This window comes from Sinocyclocheilus rhinocerous, unplaced genomic scaffold, assembly GCF_001515625.1.
Source record: "Sinocyclocheilus rhinocerous isolate Xijiao unplaced genomic scaffold, SAMN03320098_v1.1 scaffold148, whole genome shotgun sequence".
NCBI lineage: Eukaryota > Metazoa > Chordata > Actinopteri > Cypriniformes > Cyprinidae > Sinocyclocheilus > Sinocyclocheilus rhinocerous.
The window spans coordinates 72,731-92,126 of NW_015653472.1; the positions used below are offsets into that span (position 1 = coordinate 72,731).

Genomic DNA, 19,396 nt, shown 5'->3' on the forward strand with positions numbered 1-19,396 from the left:
TCTGAAACAAGCTCTAGACACCCATAAAATATAGTTTTATGAGTAAAGTTTTACAGAAAGTCATCTTGTGTTAGCATGGCTGACGTGCAGTGTGAAAGTCTGATAAAAATGAAATGCAGGCGAAGATAAGCTGTAGATTATTTCCAGCACAATTACCTTTTAAATACCTGCCCCCATTAAATCATCTCTTCTCCCTTTGAAATATAGTCTTAGCCTTGGTCGAACCTCTTTCATATGCTGTGGCCATAAGCAAGGTGTTTATTATGAGACAGAGTAAATGTTATGGTGTAATTAACCCTTCCGTCTGAAGGGAAGCAAGCTGAACCTTTTCACGCCGCAAGATCAACAGCTCATAAACAACTACACCACTGTCTACACTTTTTCATTTCAGCTGAAAGCAGATCTTTGATGGAGCTGTACTTTTCAGAGCCTCTTTGTTATTACAGGAGTTTTCAGACTACAGCCTATGAATTTTCGACTCTGACTTTTGTCTTCACCAACATGTTATAAATTCAAAGCTCATATTAGTGCCTTGGTCTCACTGTTGAAAATCCCATTTGCTCAGGTGCTGTAAAGGACATGAGGGTTTATTGGCTTGTGAATGGGACCTGCCACGTTCATTTGTTTGAGATGTGACTGATATGGCCTCCGTTTGCCCCTCAAACAATAAGCATTCTCTGTGGAGCATCTGGGTCTGTCTCAAGCCTTGAAATGATGAACAGCGGTGGTTCGAAGCACAAAACCTAAGAGCAGCGTAAACAGTATTCTTGTTTGATCAATGTCTACCTGGCAGTTTATTCCCTAAGAGCAAATGTCTTTCAGTTGAGAGCAGCCATCTGAGTCAATGAGGACAGCCTGTCCACTCTGCAGACGGATTGACAATATATCATGGCACATGTCAGGGCTTTCATTTAGCGGAACTTTCTTTAGTAGATAAATCCAATTCATTTGGTTGGCCAGTCAGTCAACAGAAAGTTAAATTTGAATTGAGGACTTTGCCCTGTTTCACTCTGCATGTATAAGCAGCATACTGTATAAGCAGCTGCAAGTATGTGTATATGTGTGTGATATAAACATATGTAATGTTAAATTGATACACAACATATTATGTATATACAAATTAAAAATATAATTGAAAATACTATATATAATATAATTTTTTTTAATGTAATATAAATATAATTATATATAGTATAATATAATGAATAAATATAGAAAAATATTAAGAATATAAAAGTATTAAGATAATAATAATAATAATAATAATAATAATAATATGTATATAAATTTTTCTCAAAAAAAAAAATTCTTGCTGAGCAAAACTAATATTTTCATTAAATATTTTCAAAAAACCGTGAACATGTGAATTCATTTACAGTTATCTAAAACATCACCATGTACTAGAGTTTGTACACTTCACCTGTAACTGTAAATGTTTTGTTACTGCTCTGTGCTCATCATCCGCTATTTCCACCACTTAATCAAGACACTCTTCTTTAAAACATGATGACGTTTCACATGTCATTACGTTTGCTTTAGCTCTCTTGTTTTTTGTTATTTCGTCTGCAACCATTACATTTCTACAGGGTCTGATTCGGCGCACATCATTCTCTTTCTATGAAACCTGTGAACAGCATTCATCAGCTCTATAGCGAAATCAGCTCTATAGCGGTTTGCCCAAGCATTGCAATTATTTAGCATTTACTGGAATTCAGTCAAATGGCTTTCCCAACTCATTTTTTTGTTTGTCCTGTGCGTGACATATTATTTCTTCTGTGCGGTCGCGATGTAAGATGTGTGCGGCCTCGCACGCGCGCAGCTAGTTATGTATAATATAAAGTTTATCATAATATATTTTTTAAATATATATATAATTTTTAAATGAAATGTTAATTTATTGTTGCAAGCTCAACATACGTCTTTTTTTTAAACAGTGGGTGAGTAGTTTGCTGTATTTTATATAGCTTTTAAATTAAATTCTGCAAAAAAAAAGTTTTTAAAGGTTTATAGTACGTTTTTCTGATGATTTCAGCACACTATATGCAACCAAAATAATAAACAAAGAAACAAACAAATAAAACACACGATATGTGCTACAATTCTGCTATCTAGCACTTTAGTGTTTATGCACACAATGTAAACCTATTGTACCTGTATGGATGCCACATAGGCATAAATATGTGCTGTTTATGTGTGAAACAGGCCATTTACTGGATGTCTTTGTGTGCATGAGTTTCATCTTACAGATCTTTGAGTCAGTGGAAAAGTGCCAAGTAGTCATTTTATCGAGCTTGCTGTCATAAACCTGGATTTCACCCATGATTCAGCAGTTTTACACTCTCTTGTCAGTGTGGTTTCAGCCGCTGGCTAGATGTGTCAGATCATCTGGGTTTCAGAGCAGCACATCAGGGTCGATAAGGACTCTGAGGAGATCTCAGCTTTTGCGTTATTTTGGAAGTCCGTTTGCCATCCACTCCTGATAAAGGACAAAAACATGTACCAGCGAGAGTAGAAGAAGACTCTAAACTGCTTAAAACCAGATAAATCCTGAATCTCAACCATGGTGCAGAGCAACTGTGTTTTGCTCAGAAATCAGAGAGCCATTACAGCCAGACTCAGACTTTATTGTCCCACAAGACCTTCTGTGCAAAGTCTCTAAATGACTGACCTATAGATACACTTCTCCTTTGACTGTGTCCAAGGCTCATTTATTATACATGCTCACAACAGAGGAAGTAGGTATGTGCAGTTAGGTAAATAGTTAAGTGACTTTGAAAAAGAACGCAAGTCTGTGTCAACAGTTGGCACAACGCTTTTGTTTGAGCAGCTGTTATTATGAACGACACGATCCCTAGTGTTTTTTCCGCCACCTCTAGCATCACCAATAATGATTTTAAGGATACATGATATATTGGTAACATATCATCTACCATTTGATATTAGAGATTTATTGTATTTATTGTAACAGGCTTTTAGAGATTAATATTTTAAATTTTTTTGATAATTGTTTTTTTTTTGTTAATTTTAACATTTACTATTTCTTTATTTATTTTCAATATTGGCCATTGAGTGGTTATTGCCCATAACAAAAAATAATAATCATCTACAAAATTATTATTGGCTTTTCTGTATTAGCCAGAATTTTAATATTGACCTAATTGATTGTTTTGTAGCAGGTTTCCAAAACACACCCCATGTCTGCAATTGGTCAATCAAACTGATAGTCCTGCCCCAAACTCATGCCAGCGTTGCTGTTCTGGGCTGTTTTTTTTAATTTTTTAACATGTTTCCATGTATTCCAAAAATTTGATATATTAAAATAGCTTTTTGTTAAACTGATAAATAGCCATTTTGAATGGTTTGCTCAATTCATGTTTAAAATGTAGTTCCACGTAACAGTAAAATAATAAATCACTTTTCAGTTAATTTAATTACATTTTTAAGCATCAATCAAAGTCAGTTTGAAAAGTGATTTATTTACAATTGTTTTTTTTTTCAGTTGGCACTTTTATTTCTCCATAGTGTGTGTGTGTGTGTACAGATACAGTCAAACCAACAATTATTCAGACACCAGGTATAATTTTTGATATTTTTTTACTAGTGGGTGCAGGACACTATAGTCCATGAGGATGGCAAAATAAAGTAAACTGTGACATATTATACCCAAAAATTCTTCATACAGTGGACTACCAGTAAAATTGATAAAAATTTGGGACCAATAATTATTCAGACACTTTGACCTGATCATGTTTTACTTAAGTGTTATCTGACATTATCAAGATGAATTTGTTCCGACACAGTTTAACTCTGAGTGAGTTCTTGTCATATTTTATTACCATTTTCTAAACTGTAGCGAATAAACTGTGATAATGTGTGATGTTGAAGGTGTCTGAATAAATTTTGGTTGGTTTTGTGTGTGTGTGTATATATATATATATATATATATATATATATACACACACACATTGTACAAATATAAATAATAATAAATAAATAAAAATATAAAAATAAAAATGTAGATGAATCACTTTTCAAATTGACATATAGATGTTAACTGACACTTATATTTAAATGTAACAATAAATAATAAATTGATAAATCAAATGAATCCAACATTTAAAGTTTGAATAGTGTATACATGATCCATGAAACCAATAGTTAAACTCATGCCATTGGTTTAATGCAATGTTGCTGTTATGGGCTGGATAGGTGGGGGAAAAAATCAGCTTTTAAAGGGGTCATATGATGCTTTTTTTAAAGATCATTATTTTGTGTATTTGGTGTAACAGAATATGTTGACATGCTTTAATGTTCAAAAAACACATTATTTTTCAAATACTGTACATTAGTGTAGGTCCTCTATGCCCCGCCTCTCTCAAACGCTTTATTTTCTACAAAGTCCCTCCTTCCGACAAGCACAGTCTGCTCTGATTGGCCAGCTGAACCAGTGCATTGTGATTGGCCGAACACCACAAGCACACCTCGGAAATGTAACGCCCCTTACCATAATCGCGAGCTTCATCTTTCAAAATAAATGTTAAGACAGAGCCCGAAAGGGGAACAGAGTCGCGTGACAGACACAGTGATGAAGCTGGTATGTGTTTGCAGTACACAAGCCACGGACAGCTGACTCCACTGTGATGTGACCCTGTCTCTTTCTCTCTCTCTCTCACACACACACGTGCGCGCGTTCGCACACACACGATGCGCAAAACTCTGCGTTTCAACAGTCAATAGCATATACTTAAACTAATAACAAAACAGTAGCTGATTCAGAAGCGCCAGATTGTCATAGTAAAGTCAGAATTACCTCCTCTCCTAGGTTCACGAAACGGTCGTCCATAAAATGCATTGCTGTTCTGTTGTAAGTAATCTTAAAGATTCCTAAATGCATCTACTTCTGGTAGGCCAAATAAAGTGCTTTTGCTTTCGCCTAGAAACACACAGCGTCTCCCTGACATGGCTGCTTCAACACTAACTGCGGTTACTGAAACCACGCCTTCTTTCTTTGCTTGCACATTTGGGCGCATTATGCAAATATTTTCACATAGTGAGGTAGATATGTGGGGTGTGTTAGAACGAGCCGTTTTAGGGGGGCGTGGCAGAGTCTTAACTTTGATAAAGAATATCTCTTTGGTTTTGAAACTTTAGTCTTTGCAACTTCAGGGATCTTATCTATGCACAATCAGCTTGTAACACTCCAAAGAGAAAGGAAAACTTGAAATCGCATCATATGACCCCTTTAATTTTTCTCTTTTCTTTTTTATTGCAGTTTGTCCTTTTTTATATTTGACTTGCTATCGGTCTATATCAAGATTGTATCTTTTTTTTTTCATCCAGTCAATCTCGGGTTTGTTATTTAGCAGACCTCTACCTGAAATCTCATTCAGATGTAATGAGTGCATTTTAAAGGACATTATGAAGACATTAGGTACTGCTCCATTTCTGCCTGTTTACAATAGCGCTGATATGAATGAGAAGTGGGGAGCGGTTACCGGGGCGACTGAAAGTGGACAGAGCCAGCGTCTCAGACCCTTATTTGCCAAGGAGGCGTGAGAGAGAGGGAGCCAGGGGAGTGGAAAGGAAGGACAGCGTGCTGCATGTGTAAAAAAAAAAAAGTGAAATCACACACACACACACACACACATGCTCAGTCAGTCCAGGGAGACAGAGGCAGTGCTGGTGTCTCTGTAGAGTTCTGTCTCTGTTTTTCACAGCTGTATGCATCAGCCAAGATGCCGCAGAGAAAGAGGAGTTTCACTTTTGGAGCTTACGGCGGGTAAGAGCAAACGCTGTTTACCAAAACATTTCACATTCACTTTTCTTACTCTGTGCTGTTAAGAGTGATTATAAATGATCTGTCGGGATATCAGCAACTGTGGTTACGGTCTTAGTAGAGAGATATGATATCAGCGTGTTTGAATGCTAATGCATTGTAAAAGCAGAGTGTTATCGCTACAAGCAGACTTGATTTCATCACTGGTATATATTTGAATGACAGGACTGCTCTCTCAGAGTGCACTGCATTACAGCGGCTCTGGTGAACTGCTCTCCTGCAAGTAAACCGTGTTATTAAAGGCCATTATAGCGGAGAGGGTAATTGAGTTTGGATTGAATTAGACACTGCGGTTGACTGAAGCAGACACACATCCAGGCAGAAACTTTGCATCTGAGAAGCAGCTAGGGAGGTTAACGTAATTACGGGCTGTTTACCCTATCAATCCAGCCTTGAGGATTCAATTAAGCCCGCTTTAAGTGATCTGTTGATTCAGTAGGGAGGAATTCAAACCAGAGAATTTGTCTGACTGAATACCCACAGACTCCAGTGAGATTCCTCTGCCTGTTAAGGGATCCTGTCTGCTCAACAGGTGCAAGGCTGCCATATTTCAGTTCTGTGTTGTCAAGGACAAGTGTTATCTGTGTCTGTGTGGCTGATCTGATCACAGGAGTGCTGAAGAAGACACATTTAACCTGTCCCACCAGAACTGTCCTTAAATAGATGTATTACCTGTCAAAAGTTTGGACACATTTCACTGAATTAGTTTTTCTTGGTCTGTTGATGTAAAAGCTTATGCTTAAATGCTTGAAAATGGTTGAGGACAATATAAATTGTACCTACATATGAATTCCTTAAAAAAAAACTGTATACTGTTACACTTAAGACCAGTTCCTGGATAGAAACCGTTATCAATTTATTAAGTCATGAATAAAAAATGTGACTGAATAAATAACTTTTCAAATTGACAAATAGGTATATTTAATTTTTTATTTATGTATCAGTGAAATTATATGTAAAGTAGATTAGATGTAGCCTAACAGTAAAATAATTTAATCTCTTTTCATATTGACAAAAATGTTAAAATCCTATTTAAATGTTGTAAAGTGATTCATTTACATTTTTCTATTTTTTAATTAAATAATGCACTTATTATTAATATGTTTGTTTAAATAATTATTACATTTGTTACTGTGTGAATGTGTGTGCATATCTATGTGTGTGTGTCTGTGTGTGTGTCTGTGTGTGTGTGTGTGTGTGTGTGTGTGTTGTCAGGCTCCTTACATATAAAAATGTCACTGGATTATTACAATTAATGGCAAAAGGAATGTTTGGTAGTGTAAACTAATACTTCCTACTGACACTGCAAACGATAAAGAAATAACTGACTTAAAACCATTTTTTTGTTGGTGAACATACTAGTGGCCTAAGACTTTTTGTACAGTAGTGTGTGTGTGTGTGTGTGTGTGTGAATCTATACAAAAATAAATGATATATACATAAATTTAGTTCATTAATAATTTTTTTGTTCACAACATCATTTTTATTTGTGTAATATTATATAATTTTGTTGACTTGATATTTATATAAAATATAAAAATAATATACAGTATATAATATTTCAAAATAATTGTAAATAGTTTGACTGGTAATGTATATAACACTTTAAAGGGCAGCTTGTAGTTTTATAAGTTTGCTTCATTGACTTTGATGGAAGGAAATTATCCGTATTGATCCTTTTTCTCATTTCGCTCAGTAAATTGTCTTTGGCTGTGTTTTGACATTTGCTTAGTCCTGAAGATTGTGACATCTAAAAGCCATCATCAAAAATTGCTCCGGGTGTAGATAACAAGTGAACAGATTTGCTTTGCAGGTGATTGGTGTTTACATGGCCTCATGAACATGCACCTGTTTACAGAACCTAGACAAACGCTGTATAACTCAATGTGATGTAGCTGCCTTAGTATCTCTTTGAGATGTTTATGTATTTTCCTTTTGATGACAATCCCATTTACAATTACTCATTTGGCAGATGGTTTTATCCAAGTAACGTACACCACAAGGACAACTCTGAACAAGGGCATAATTCATGGTGGCTTCGGTTTCCAACCCAGATCTTAAAGCCACAGCCATGTCCATCCCGAAGAAACAAAGATTTAGCCTCTGTAAGAATGAGGATCTCATTATGCAGGCTCAGAATACAGATCTGCATGTAGATGGTCCCCTCAGGTGACCTCAGAATGAAATACAGAGTCATTTTATAAATGAAGCCTGGTGATGCTATGTTAGCCCATCTCTCTGGCCTCATGAACTCTTAATGGAGTCTAATGAAATAAACAGCAGGCCTAGGCTTTGTCCCAGATCATGAAATGTTTTTCCTTTTTGTCTTTCTCTCTTTACTTTAGTTTGGCAGCTGGGTTGAGTCATAGGACTTGACTCCAGACCTCTCAAAAAGACTCTGAGTGGTCCCTGTTCAGAAACAACCATGTGGAAAAGCTACTTGTTTTGCAAGCAGTGGTGCCGATCACTGGTTTTTGGAGGTCAGCAGATTCTTTATGCCCAATTTCAATGTTCCAGTGGGGCAAAAAATTGGACAGGGAGCAAACCGAGAAGAAGTGTGAACAGTAAAAAAAAAAATGGTGTAAAAAAACATTTTCTCTCAGAAATTTCACAAATTGTTACAAATAAATGGCAATTAACACATTGCATTAAAGTGAAACTTTGAAGTAGATCGTATTTTCTTGTAAAACATACTCCAATAATCTTTATTTTACTTCAAAAAATCATTTTTTACAGTCTAGTTGGTATGAAAGATTGACTCGAGGGCAGGAAATCATTGATTCATGCCATTTAATTCAGCTGATTAATTTTAGTGTTATTTGAGGAGACAAAGACTGTTGATTAGTTCTGAAGGGCAGCTGTTAGACACTTCCTGTACTCACATAGATGGCTGTAATGCCACATAACTCATTTTCAGCAGGGGGGAATTTGCTAAGAATGAATTGCACCCAATAATAGCTTTGTTTATTTATTTACTTTTTTGCTGGCTTGTTTTAGCACTTGATTCACTAAAGTGAAATTGTATCTGGTTTATGCCATTTACCATCACATCATCATGATTTGATCAGTTGCTATTGTTCAGATTGGTAGATAGATAATACACAAATATTTTTATGATATTGTGTTTTTGTGAATTTAGAAATGAATCTATAATATTGATATATGTATTGGTCAATATTGGATATTTAATTATCCTTGCCATGATCTGACAATTACGGAAGTTCTAAGCGGCCATGCAATATATATTTTTTCCTTCTTGTTTTCTCGTTATAACGACTTAATTTTCTCGTTATCTCGACATCAATGACTAAATCAAAGGTAATCTTTAAAAGCAGAAAAACATTGATAAATGTAATCTTATCTCAAAATTAATATCAACTCCATACTGTATACATTAAATTTGTGATAAGCATGTCAAATGCTTAATGCTTATTTTTTTTAATTCAAAAGATTTTTTAAAAATAAATCTAGCCTGTTTATTTAGCAAGGATGCATTAAATTGATCACAAGTGACAGTAAAGACATTTATAATATTTTCTGAAAGATATAACAAGACGTGACATCACAGAAATACATTATTTTTTTACATTATTAAAATAAAAAACATTATTTTAAATTGTAATAATATTTCACAATATTGCTATTTTTCATCAAATAAATGCAACCATGGTGAGCATTAAAGGGGGAATAACACACACAGTTTCACCCAATCTCATGTTAATATTGAGTACCTATAGAGTAGTACTGCATCCTTCATATCTCCAAAATCTTGTACGAACCCGGAAGTAAGATTTTTGGCACAGAAATACAGTGTAAACAACTCTGAATGCATGAAACAGCATTGTACCCCCCCTTTAAAGACTTCTTTCAAAACATTAAAAATTTGTACCGATACCAAACTGAACAGTAGTTTGAATTTTAATATTGCCCGTTTAACGGTTATCTGCCATAACAAAAAAATTATTTTCAGCTTATCTGTATTTTAAGGATTTAAATTTTGCTGCTTTTGTTAGTCAGTAGTGAGCCTAATTTACATTTATTTAGTGAACTTACCCCAGGTCAAATTTCTAAATGCTGTCACACGTTCGATGCATTCCAGCCCTCTGTGTCACATGACAGGTGCTGCTGCTGTTTTAATGGGTCTCTGCATCTGTGCTGTTGTGTAACAACAAATGTGGACATTACAGCTAGGAGACACACTTCTGCTGAAACCTGAAGAGCTGCGAGACGGTCTGCATTAAGGCACCCACATGCATTCATCTGGCTATCACATTGTAGACTCGCGGCTAGTACCACTGCGTCTCACTACAGTACATCCACTGTTACTGTCTTTCAGTGGCTGCTTTCAGATGTTGAATGTTGACTTGCGCTGGATATTGAGGCCTGCTTCGTTTCACACTTTGTGGTTTTCATTTGATGTACTGTATATCACTTGAACATTATTCATTCTTTCACAAGAAGACGGACACTAAAGCATGTGCTGTTTTTACACATGGTCTTTTTGCTGGGGTATTGTTCCTCTGTGTTCCAGTGTCATAAAAAATTGATGGGCGTTTATGTAAGGTTCTTGTTATGGTACACAGTGTATTAGCAGTGACTAGAGGGCTGTTCTCTTGGTTAACTTCTGTTCCCCAGACAGCAGGTGTAACTCCTTCCTCCTTAAACACTCACATACTAAAACATTATAGTTTCTGTCGACAGTGACGTACTGTTTCCCCACAAGTCCCTTGCATCATTTCTTAAAACACACCAGTATTCAGAGTTTGAAAAGAAGATACATCTTTCTTTCTGATGTGATATATCAGGAATGTCTTATGTTTACTATGTTGAAAGATTCTTTCCTGTACAATATGCTTGCTGTACTGTATATTCCTTCTAGGTATACAATTTTTCCTTTCAGGTTTTTTTTTTTAGAAAGTAATTATTACTAATATTCAGCAAGGACACATTAAATTGACAGTTTACATTGACATTAAGTTGACAAAGTGACAGTAAAGACATTTATAATGTTACAAAAGATTTCTATTTCAAATAAATGCTTTTTTTTTTACTATTCATAACAAATTCCTGAAAAAAAGTATCACAGTTTCTATAAAAAATATTAAGAAGCACAACTGTTTTCATCATTGATAATAGAAATAAAGAAATGTTTCTTGAGCCCCAAATCAGCATATTAGAGTATTTTCTGAAGGATCATGTTACACTGAAGACTGAAGTAATGATGCTGAAAATTCAACTTTGCCATCACAGGAATAAATTAAATTTCAAAACAGAATAAAATAGAAAAAAGTTATTTTAATTATATTAATTGTAATAATATTTCACAATTTACTGTATTTTTGATCAAATAAATGCAGCCTTGGTGAGCATAAGAAACTTCTTTCAAAAATCTTTGAACATTGTTTATAGTACAGAGACATGTAAAACATCTTTATAATCTATCATTGCTAACATCGGCAATCCCAACCTTTTTTATTTCTTTCTTCTTTTGATAATCTGCTGTAATATTTTGTCATTTACTAAACTCAACATGACAAAACACTGCTAAACCTGCCCACTTTATAAGTTTACTTTGCTTATTTCTCTGTTAATCCATGTAATGAATTTTAACTCATTTGTAATTGTATAAGGGAATTAATTCATATCACAGTCCTGTTCATCAAATCCCTAAATCCATTATATACTGTAGTCACAAAGTGAACAATTTACTAGTCAGGTTGTAATGGGTTAAGTTTGCGTCATACATTTTGTTTCCCACCACAAGGCCACTGATCTGTGACCTTGGGACAGTTCAGGGTCACGAATTTACTGAAGTGGGTAGGACAAAATTAACATTTGGGACAGTGTCAGTGTGTTCAAAAATGTGTCAAAAAACAGAGTCCCACTAAAATTTGTGGACTTATATTGAAAATTCATACCATCAAAGTGTGTTTTATTGATAGCATGAAAGTGTCTCTGCTTTTTCCAGTCTGACTTACTTACATTATTCATTTATTTTAATTTTTAAAATTTATTTATTTTAATTAGTTGTTTCATGTAATGTGTTATTATTATTTATTATGTTTAATTTATTTTAATTAATTAATTAGTATTTATTTATCTATCCATCTATCCATCGGTGCATTCACCAAAACCCGTGTCCTCTGTAGGGTTGTGGAGATGCTGGAGCCTATCGGGCAGGGGAAACACCCCGGACTAGCTAACAGGCTAACAAACATATTCATAAGCACACTTTATTTATTTATTTTAATTATTTATTTTATTCTCAATTGATTTATTTTTAAAAGTTCTCATTCCTTTGGAGATGAACTGAACCATAAGTGGATGATGCTTGTGAATTGCGCTTTCTAAATTATAAGTTGTGCTGTCTACTCCAGTTCAAGACATGATTTATGATGCGCCTGCACCACGTTACCTTACCAGAGGGATCATACGCTTAGACGTATGATGGTCAACAAGCTTGTGTTAGAGCCAAGTCAGCTTTAACATTTGATTCAGTAAGTCACTTTATCCTGTGTAGCTCATGAGTAAATATCCTCTCCGGCCTCAAAATTGACAGTCTCCTCTGTCTCAGTCTCCTCCACTCAGTCACTCCGAAACTTTTATTGTAGTGTTATAAATCCGAGCTAACACAACCTGCTCGTTTAATAAATTTTGTGTTCCTCACAGGTTTGAGGGCAGCTGTGGTACGTTATTTCATTAATTCAGAAGATACTGTCAGAAAGGGCCCCAGGCTATCTGTAGGACTCAGGAAACCCTCTAGTTTTTGCTCAGAATTCTACACTGTAAAAAATGACCGTGAATTTTACGGTAAAAGACTGTAAAAATGCTACAGTAAAAACCTGTTAAATGGTTAACGGTAAATTCCCCTACTATATACGGTTGGAATTTTTTTTACAGTGTAGTGATGAATTGTACATCCTTACTCTAGTTCTGCAGTATAAAGGAACACAGACTTCCATGAACTGATATGTCTGATTAGAATAATGTATTATCTTTGTTTTCATGATGTACTTGCAATTAAAAAGCAATCCATCCAATTAACCTACATAAAATGTATTTCTGCATGAAGCACAGTATTCAAGAGGAAGGAAGCCGCCTGATGTTGGCAAGATAAAGTTCAGAATGAACCGTTGAGGTGCATTTTTAATTAATTTATAAGTGCAGATATTTCATTTTGAATATTTGCAAAAGAATTGTGATGTCAAAAGATCATTTATATTTTCAAGCAAATATTTGGCTTAGTGTGTGTTTAATACATCTGTTAATTTTAGCCGGCTAATTACTTAAGTCTCTCATGCATGCCGTTGAGCTGTAATCCTCTGCGGATATTTTGGCTCAGTCAAAGCTTTGCTTCAGAGTTTTACCACACCCAGACTCAATTTCCCCTTTATGAGGATTCTGTGTAACAGGAGAGGAGGTGAACGTGAGTCCAAGGATGAAAAAATATCAAGTTTTATGATTCTCCTGTGGGCTGCTAACACATGACTGGAGTTCTGATCTTTTGTTGGCAGCGCTGATTTGTGACCATTTGACACTTTCATAAACATCATAAATCTTAGCGCTTGTGAATAGCAAACAATAAAATGTATTGATCTGTCAAGGCATCATTTACATACAGGTTGATGGCACCATAGTTTGAATCTCTCGTGGTCTTTTGGGTGTGTTTGAGTGATGTGCCGTTTATGTGTTTGAGCAACTGGGGCTTTTAACTGCTGGCAAAGCTAATTAAACTGGAGAGACTATGAGCTTCCTCACAGTACAGACATCACAACTGACAGTAATTATGTTTTTTAATCCACACACGGGAATTCTGTCTCTTTTTGTCAAACAGATTGTGTGGATTGTTTGAGGTTTGTGGACTGTTCTTATAAATGGATCAAACTATAAAATAAAAACCTACCAGCACACACACACAAATCAATAAAAACAGCTATTGAGTAAGTTGCCCAAGGTCTAGTTTAGAATACTTGTGTATGCTTGAAAGAACTTACAGTAGTATACCCCAAAATTAAAATGTAAAAAAATCAAATGCTATTGTTTTTTTTCTTTGCTGATAATCTCATTTGAGATTTTGCCAAACGTTTCTGTTTCAAATAAATGCTGTTGTTTTGAACTCTCTGGTTATCAAAGAATGAAAAATTGTACGACAGTTTCAATAAAAATATTAAAGGGGTCTTATTATGCTCTTTTACAAAGCCGCCTGCAGCTTCAGTGTAAATATTGCGTCAAAATCAAATCAATTTGAGCGCGATTTAAACCCGGATGATTGTAACCACTCTAAGTTCGTCTGCCTTGTGAAAACTAGCGCGTCTCTGACATAGTGATAACACTCGTTGCCTTCTCTAGTGCAGCTCAACCAGGTCTCGTCCCATTCGTCGATATTTGTGATATCACAAATCTCGGAAAATATGCGTTGTAGTCCAAACGAGTTGTTCGTTGTAGTTTTTGAAAAGTGATTTCTGTTAAACAAAATATCTCCTTTTGAAGTGGACTTTGAACTTTGTAACTTTGCAGATAATTTTTATGCTCAAACAGCAACATTACAGACTAACTAAAGTTGAAAAAGTGAAAAAGCATAATAGGACCCCTTTAAGCAACACAACTGTTTTCAGCATTACTAATAATAAGAAATGTTTCTTGAGCATCAAATCAGCATATTAGAATGATTTCTGAAGGATCATGTGACACTGAAGACTGGAGTAATGGCTGCTTTGCCAGAGGAATAAATTGCATTTTAAATTATATAAACACGAAAACAGTTAATTTAAATTGTAATATTTCACAATAGTACTGTTCAATTATATATAAATAAATGCAGCCTTGGTGAACATGTTTAAAAAAACATATCAACCCCAATTTTTGAACAGTAGTGTACAGTGTAGGGGGAGATTTATTTAAAAATCCATTTGTTATGTTATGCAAACGTTGTATCAGGTCATGAGGGTGAATAAATGATCTTTTAACTTTAGTGAAGTGTGAATCAAAGGTACATACTTTGGGCTTGGTGTCTAAAGGCAACAGAGATTTAAGCCAAGGTCTTCACTGTACTTTAGGTCACCTACACTCAGTGGAAAAATTTAGAAAACATAATGTATTTCAGTTTGGCTGAGGGTTAATTACTGAACCTACTGAACTTTTATCAGTGATCGCTTTTGTTCCAGTAATGAAACAGTGAAACAAAGCCTCTCTTTAATAGAGAGATGGATCTTTTATCAGACCTTTCAAATGACTTGAATTAAGGAAGCCATCTTTTGTCTTCCTTTGTAATACACAGACAATACCAGACAAAAAACAAGCCATGAGTCAGAGTGAAACTGTGAAGCTGTGAAGCTGTGTGGCAGTATATGTGAGACTCTTTCTCCTAAACAAAATACTTTGCTGGTTTTAGACCACCTTGAGAACTCATGAGAACTGTGACTACGATCTTGTGACTGGCCTTTATTCATTTTGAATAGTACATGACAAGTGTTAACAGATACAGATTTGTGGCACATTATCATTGCTAGCAAAGCTAGGTGTAGGCTATTGCCTGTAAAATAAAAAAGGAAACAATGATCTCCCCTTTTGAAACCCCACATTGCCTCTGCTTTCTCAGTGCCATCAAACATGTATGGACTTGCAGTGAGGATTTACTATAAATAACAGGTAACATAGTTTTCTTTTAGCACTATACCTTTGTAGAAACATCCGTTGATGTACTTGACTCTGAATGCCACTAAAGGGGTCAGCGTTTAACATCAGCTGTCTTATTGGAAATGAGAGGCTGTCAGAGAAAACTCAACATCCGTGACATTGATTGTCCTCTTGTCTATTATGAGGAGGTGAAGCGGGATAGTGAATTCAAAGACCACTGTACCACAGCTGTCAACAAAACACACACACACACACACACACACACACACACAAGTTTACACACACACACACACACACACAGGTTTGTTTTTGTGAAAAGTGGGGACATCCCATAGGCGTAATGGTTTTTATAAGTGATACTTTCAGTCCATTTACATTGTGTTAGTGCTTTAGTGTCTAAGAGCAACAACTCTGCGTCTATTTCTGGATCTAGGTCTGGAATACCACAGATGTTAGCCGGTATAGTATGAATCCTAATAGTATGCAGCCTAATCCATGACAGACAGGTTCCTGGAAAGATGGATTGCCATAAAGCTGCGGACTCTACCGCCTTTCTGACTGAACAGGGGGATGTGCACTTTAAGCAAAACACACTGGAAATATGAGAGTATCTAAGCAGCAGCAGGAGAAACACGTACAGAACAACTGATATGTCTGGTAAAAAAAATAAATTAACAGTTGCAGAGCATATTGCTTATTTTAGTTTACTATTTAAATGTATGTCCCATGTGTTATGCAATATAAGATGGTAAGCAGTTTTAATCTTCTGTGTTTCAGTGATGCATGTAAGAAGTGCAGGTTTTACACTATAATTCTTCAGTTGACAAGCGAGCGTTGCATCACAACACCATCTGCTGGTGTCTAGGATGATGCCTGAGTCAACATTTTCTCCACACAATGTGTGTTGGCAGATTTTTTATATAGTATAAGGAAAAAATTAATTATTTAAATATTAACATCTGTTTCAGTCACTGCTAGCTCTTTTTTGTGTTTTTAGTGGAGATAGATTGCTTTTAAATGTCAACTGAGAACAAATGGTTCTACTTTAGAAACAAATTGCTCAAATCATTTTATTTATTTTATATGTTGTTTTATTCTGTGGGGGAAAGGTCACCCCCTTAGGATGACTGCCATGTTGAGATCACATGACCCCCCTCAGTATCACTTCCCCTATTACAAGAAAATTTATTTTTAAATACAGAATAAAGCATAAATGATGAATATGCCTGCAAATTTCTCCGTATTTCTAAAGGGGCATTGGTAACCAAAAAGCTATGGGTTTTCAATGAAGGGATGCTGATGTGTTTATTTATATATGTATGCTCACAATGTTGGGCTATATTGTTAAAATGCCCTTTTTTTAGGATAGTCCCTAAGAAGTTTTTAAACTAAATACCACACAAACAACTGTGATGTCAGGACTGTGGTTTATTTATTTGTGGGACTGGTTGTACTATGTAGAGAGAAAACAGGTGCAAGGAATTGTCTTTAACTAAAAAAGTTTTTTTTTGTCATTTCAGAGTTGACAAGACATTTTCCAGAGCCAGGAGTTTGTGGTAAGTGCTGTCTTTTTCATGTAACTTAGCCATAGCCTGAAACAGCCATTCCAGAAACCACAAGCTTTTATGCTGTTTTGCTCAAGGGTATCAGCCTGGACACCGAGGAAAGACAATTTTCTGTCTGCTGTAAGTGACTTGGAAGGAAACCATTCAAAGGTCCTTTAGTGTTGTAGCTGCTTTTTCCTTCATAATACCAGCTTATTGCCATTTTAAAGCTGCTTTTAAAAAACCTTCTTGGTTGCATGATGTGCACCATTCAGAACTGAATTTAGATTTAAATTTTTTATTCAGTTCCTGAGTTTTAATTAGGTTAGAAAAATCAAAGAGGATACAGCATTGCTATACAATTTCAAGGAATAAATGAAAATGAATGAATTTAATTAATTTAAAATTAATTGAAATTCAAAGATATTCATATAACTCTAATTTGTTTTTTTATCATTTTTTTCTCAAGGAAAGATTTAAATATTGGCATAAGCACTGAATCATCATTGAAATAAGCATTGAATTTTAAAGATGGTCTAATGGCTGGGTGGGTGGACAGACAGACATAGACGGACGGACGGACGGATAGATAGATAGATAGACAGACAGACAGACAGACAGATGGATAGACTGATAGATATATAGACAGGCAGTCATACAAATAAACAGAGATGGATAGGCAGATATATAGAAGGATGGATAGACAGACAGACATAGATGAACAGACAGACAGATAGATCGATAGCTAGATGGATAAAATGAATAGACGGATAGACAGACAGATACAGTAGATAGTGAGAAAAACAGATAGACAGATGGATAGATTCAAATTCCAACTCATGAAATGATAGGGAGCCATTTTTAAAATTTAACTTGTGTACTGTTGGTTGTAACTCCTAAAATCTTAAATGTCAAGATGTGGGATTGTTTGACTCTGCTCAGGGAGTGTCACAAAGCCGTACAGTGCGAGGACAGACATATTAAATGTTTTTGATTCGGGCAGTGGTTTTGGGATGAGAATGGTCCGGAGCGCAGAGGACACACTGCAGTCCTGCTGCCTTGTTGCCACAGCGACGGGAGACAGCTCTGCAGTGTTGGCAGGACGAACTGGCTGAGGCGCACATGCGACACTCTCACGCCCCTGTCTCTGTGACTGAGAGTGTGTGTGTGTGTCTGTGTGTGCTGTCAGGCCGTGTGTAAAGGCCTGCTCAGAATGCCAGGCGCAGATGGACAGCAGCCTCAAGGTCGGTCCTAACGAACCCATGGGATAAACCAGATTCCCGGCTCCGACAGCATCCGTCCCTCCACGTGTAACCTCAGGACCCTGCCTGCATCAGTCTCCGCCTCTGTAGCAAACAGCCTGCAGGAAGAGAGACCTACCGCGTCCATTCTTCCACACTGTTTTCTTCTGAAGGCACAGAGCAGTTGAGGACAACTTAAGGTTTTCTTCAGATTTATGGCACTGATTTTTGATGGCGATCGCAGCCTTTGACATCACATTTCAGTGGCTTTGTGATGGGACTTTGATAGGTAGTCCATTGCTGGAATTGCGGTTTGTTTATATATTTTGGAACTTGTGCGAATAGGATACAAAATATGATCAGTTGTCAAATATACCAAAGTAAGGTAGAGAACTTACAATTATAGAAAATGTATCTTTTTTAATGGTCTATATATAGTGGTAATTTATCAAAAATATATGAAAATGTATGTATGATACTTATTTTGAGTCTTTGAAAGAGTCTGAGAAGAAGATACTTAAAGGAAGAAGATTCATTAGCTTGTCAGAGTGAGACAGGATCTGACCACTGTGATCCAGAATTAGGCCATAATCCCGTCTGTAGGCCTCTTGTAAGTGACTGCCTGAGACCTTCAGTAAGGAACACAGATCTCAATTAGTCTGACAGATCCACAATGCCTTGCTCTCCCTTCCGAATCAGGAGGCCGAAGAAGTTCTGGTGAGTTTGAATTCGAGAAGGTCTTCCAATGGTCGATCTGAATATGAAAAGAACGTAAATTTTTCGCCAGCAGTGCTGCGAGTGTTTGTTTAGTGGTCATTACGTGTGGATTGTGCTCATGGATGTGGCATACATTAGCATGAATGGATTTAGATTGGTTTGCTAAATGAAGGCACCTTGCTTAGCGTCACAAAGCAATCTTTGCGCAGATCCAGCAGGAATGCTTCAATATTCTGCAATGATGCTGCATTAGAGGAATGGTGCTGCTTATGGAGTGTGAATCAAGACACTGCCCCCTCAGGGGCCACACCCATAACTTCCACAGCTCCGGGCGAGGGTGATAAATCGTGCCCTCCGCCTGTGAGAGGAGGTCCCTCCTGACGGGAATCTCCCATGGAGAGCCGTCGAGAAGGGAAATCAGG

General features: G+C 36.1%; 1 protein-coding gene across 2 annotated transcripts in view; it reads left to right on the forward strand.

Moving 5' to 3' along the window:
- The first annotated feature begins 5,690 nt into the window (after positions 1 to 5,690).
- The window catches only part of LOC107716101 (rap1 GTPase-activating protein 1-like), an 89,424-nt gene continuing 75,718 nt past the window's right edge, over positions 5,691 to 19,396 (forward strand). For both annotated transcript variants that reach the window (XM_016522424.1, XM_016522425.1), the window contains exons 1-2: positions 5,691 to 5,779; positions 16,993 to 17,028. In XM_016522424.1, the coding sequence (XP_016377910.1) occupies positions 5,736 to 5,779; positions 16,993 to 17,028 (80 nt within the window). In that variant the 5' untranslated portion in view covers positions 5,691 to 5,735. The remainder of the gene's footprint in view (positions 5,780 to 16,992; positions 17,029 to 19,396) is intronic.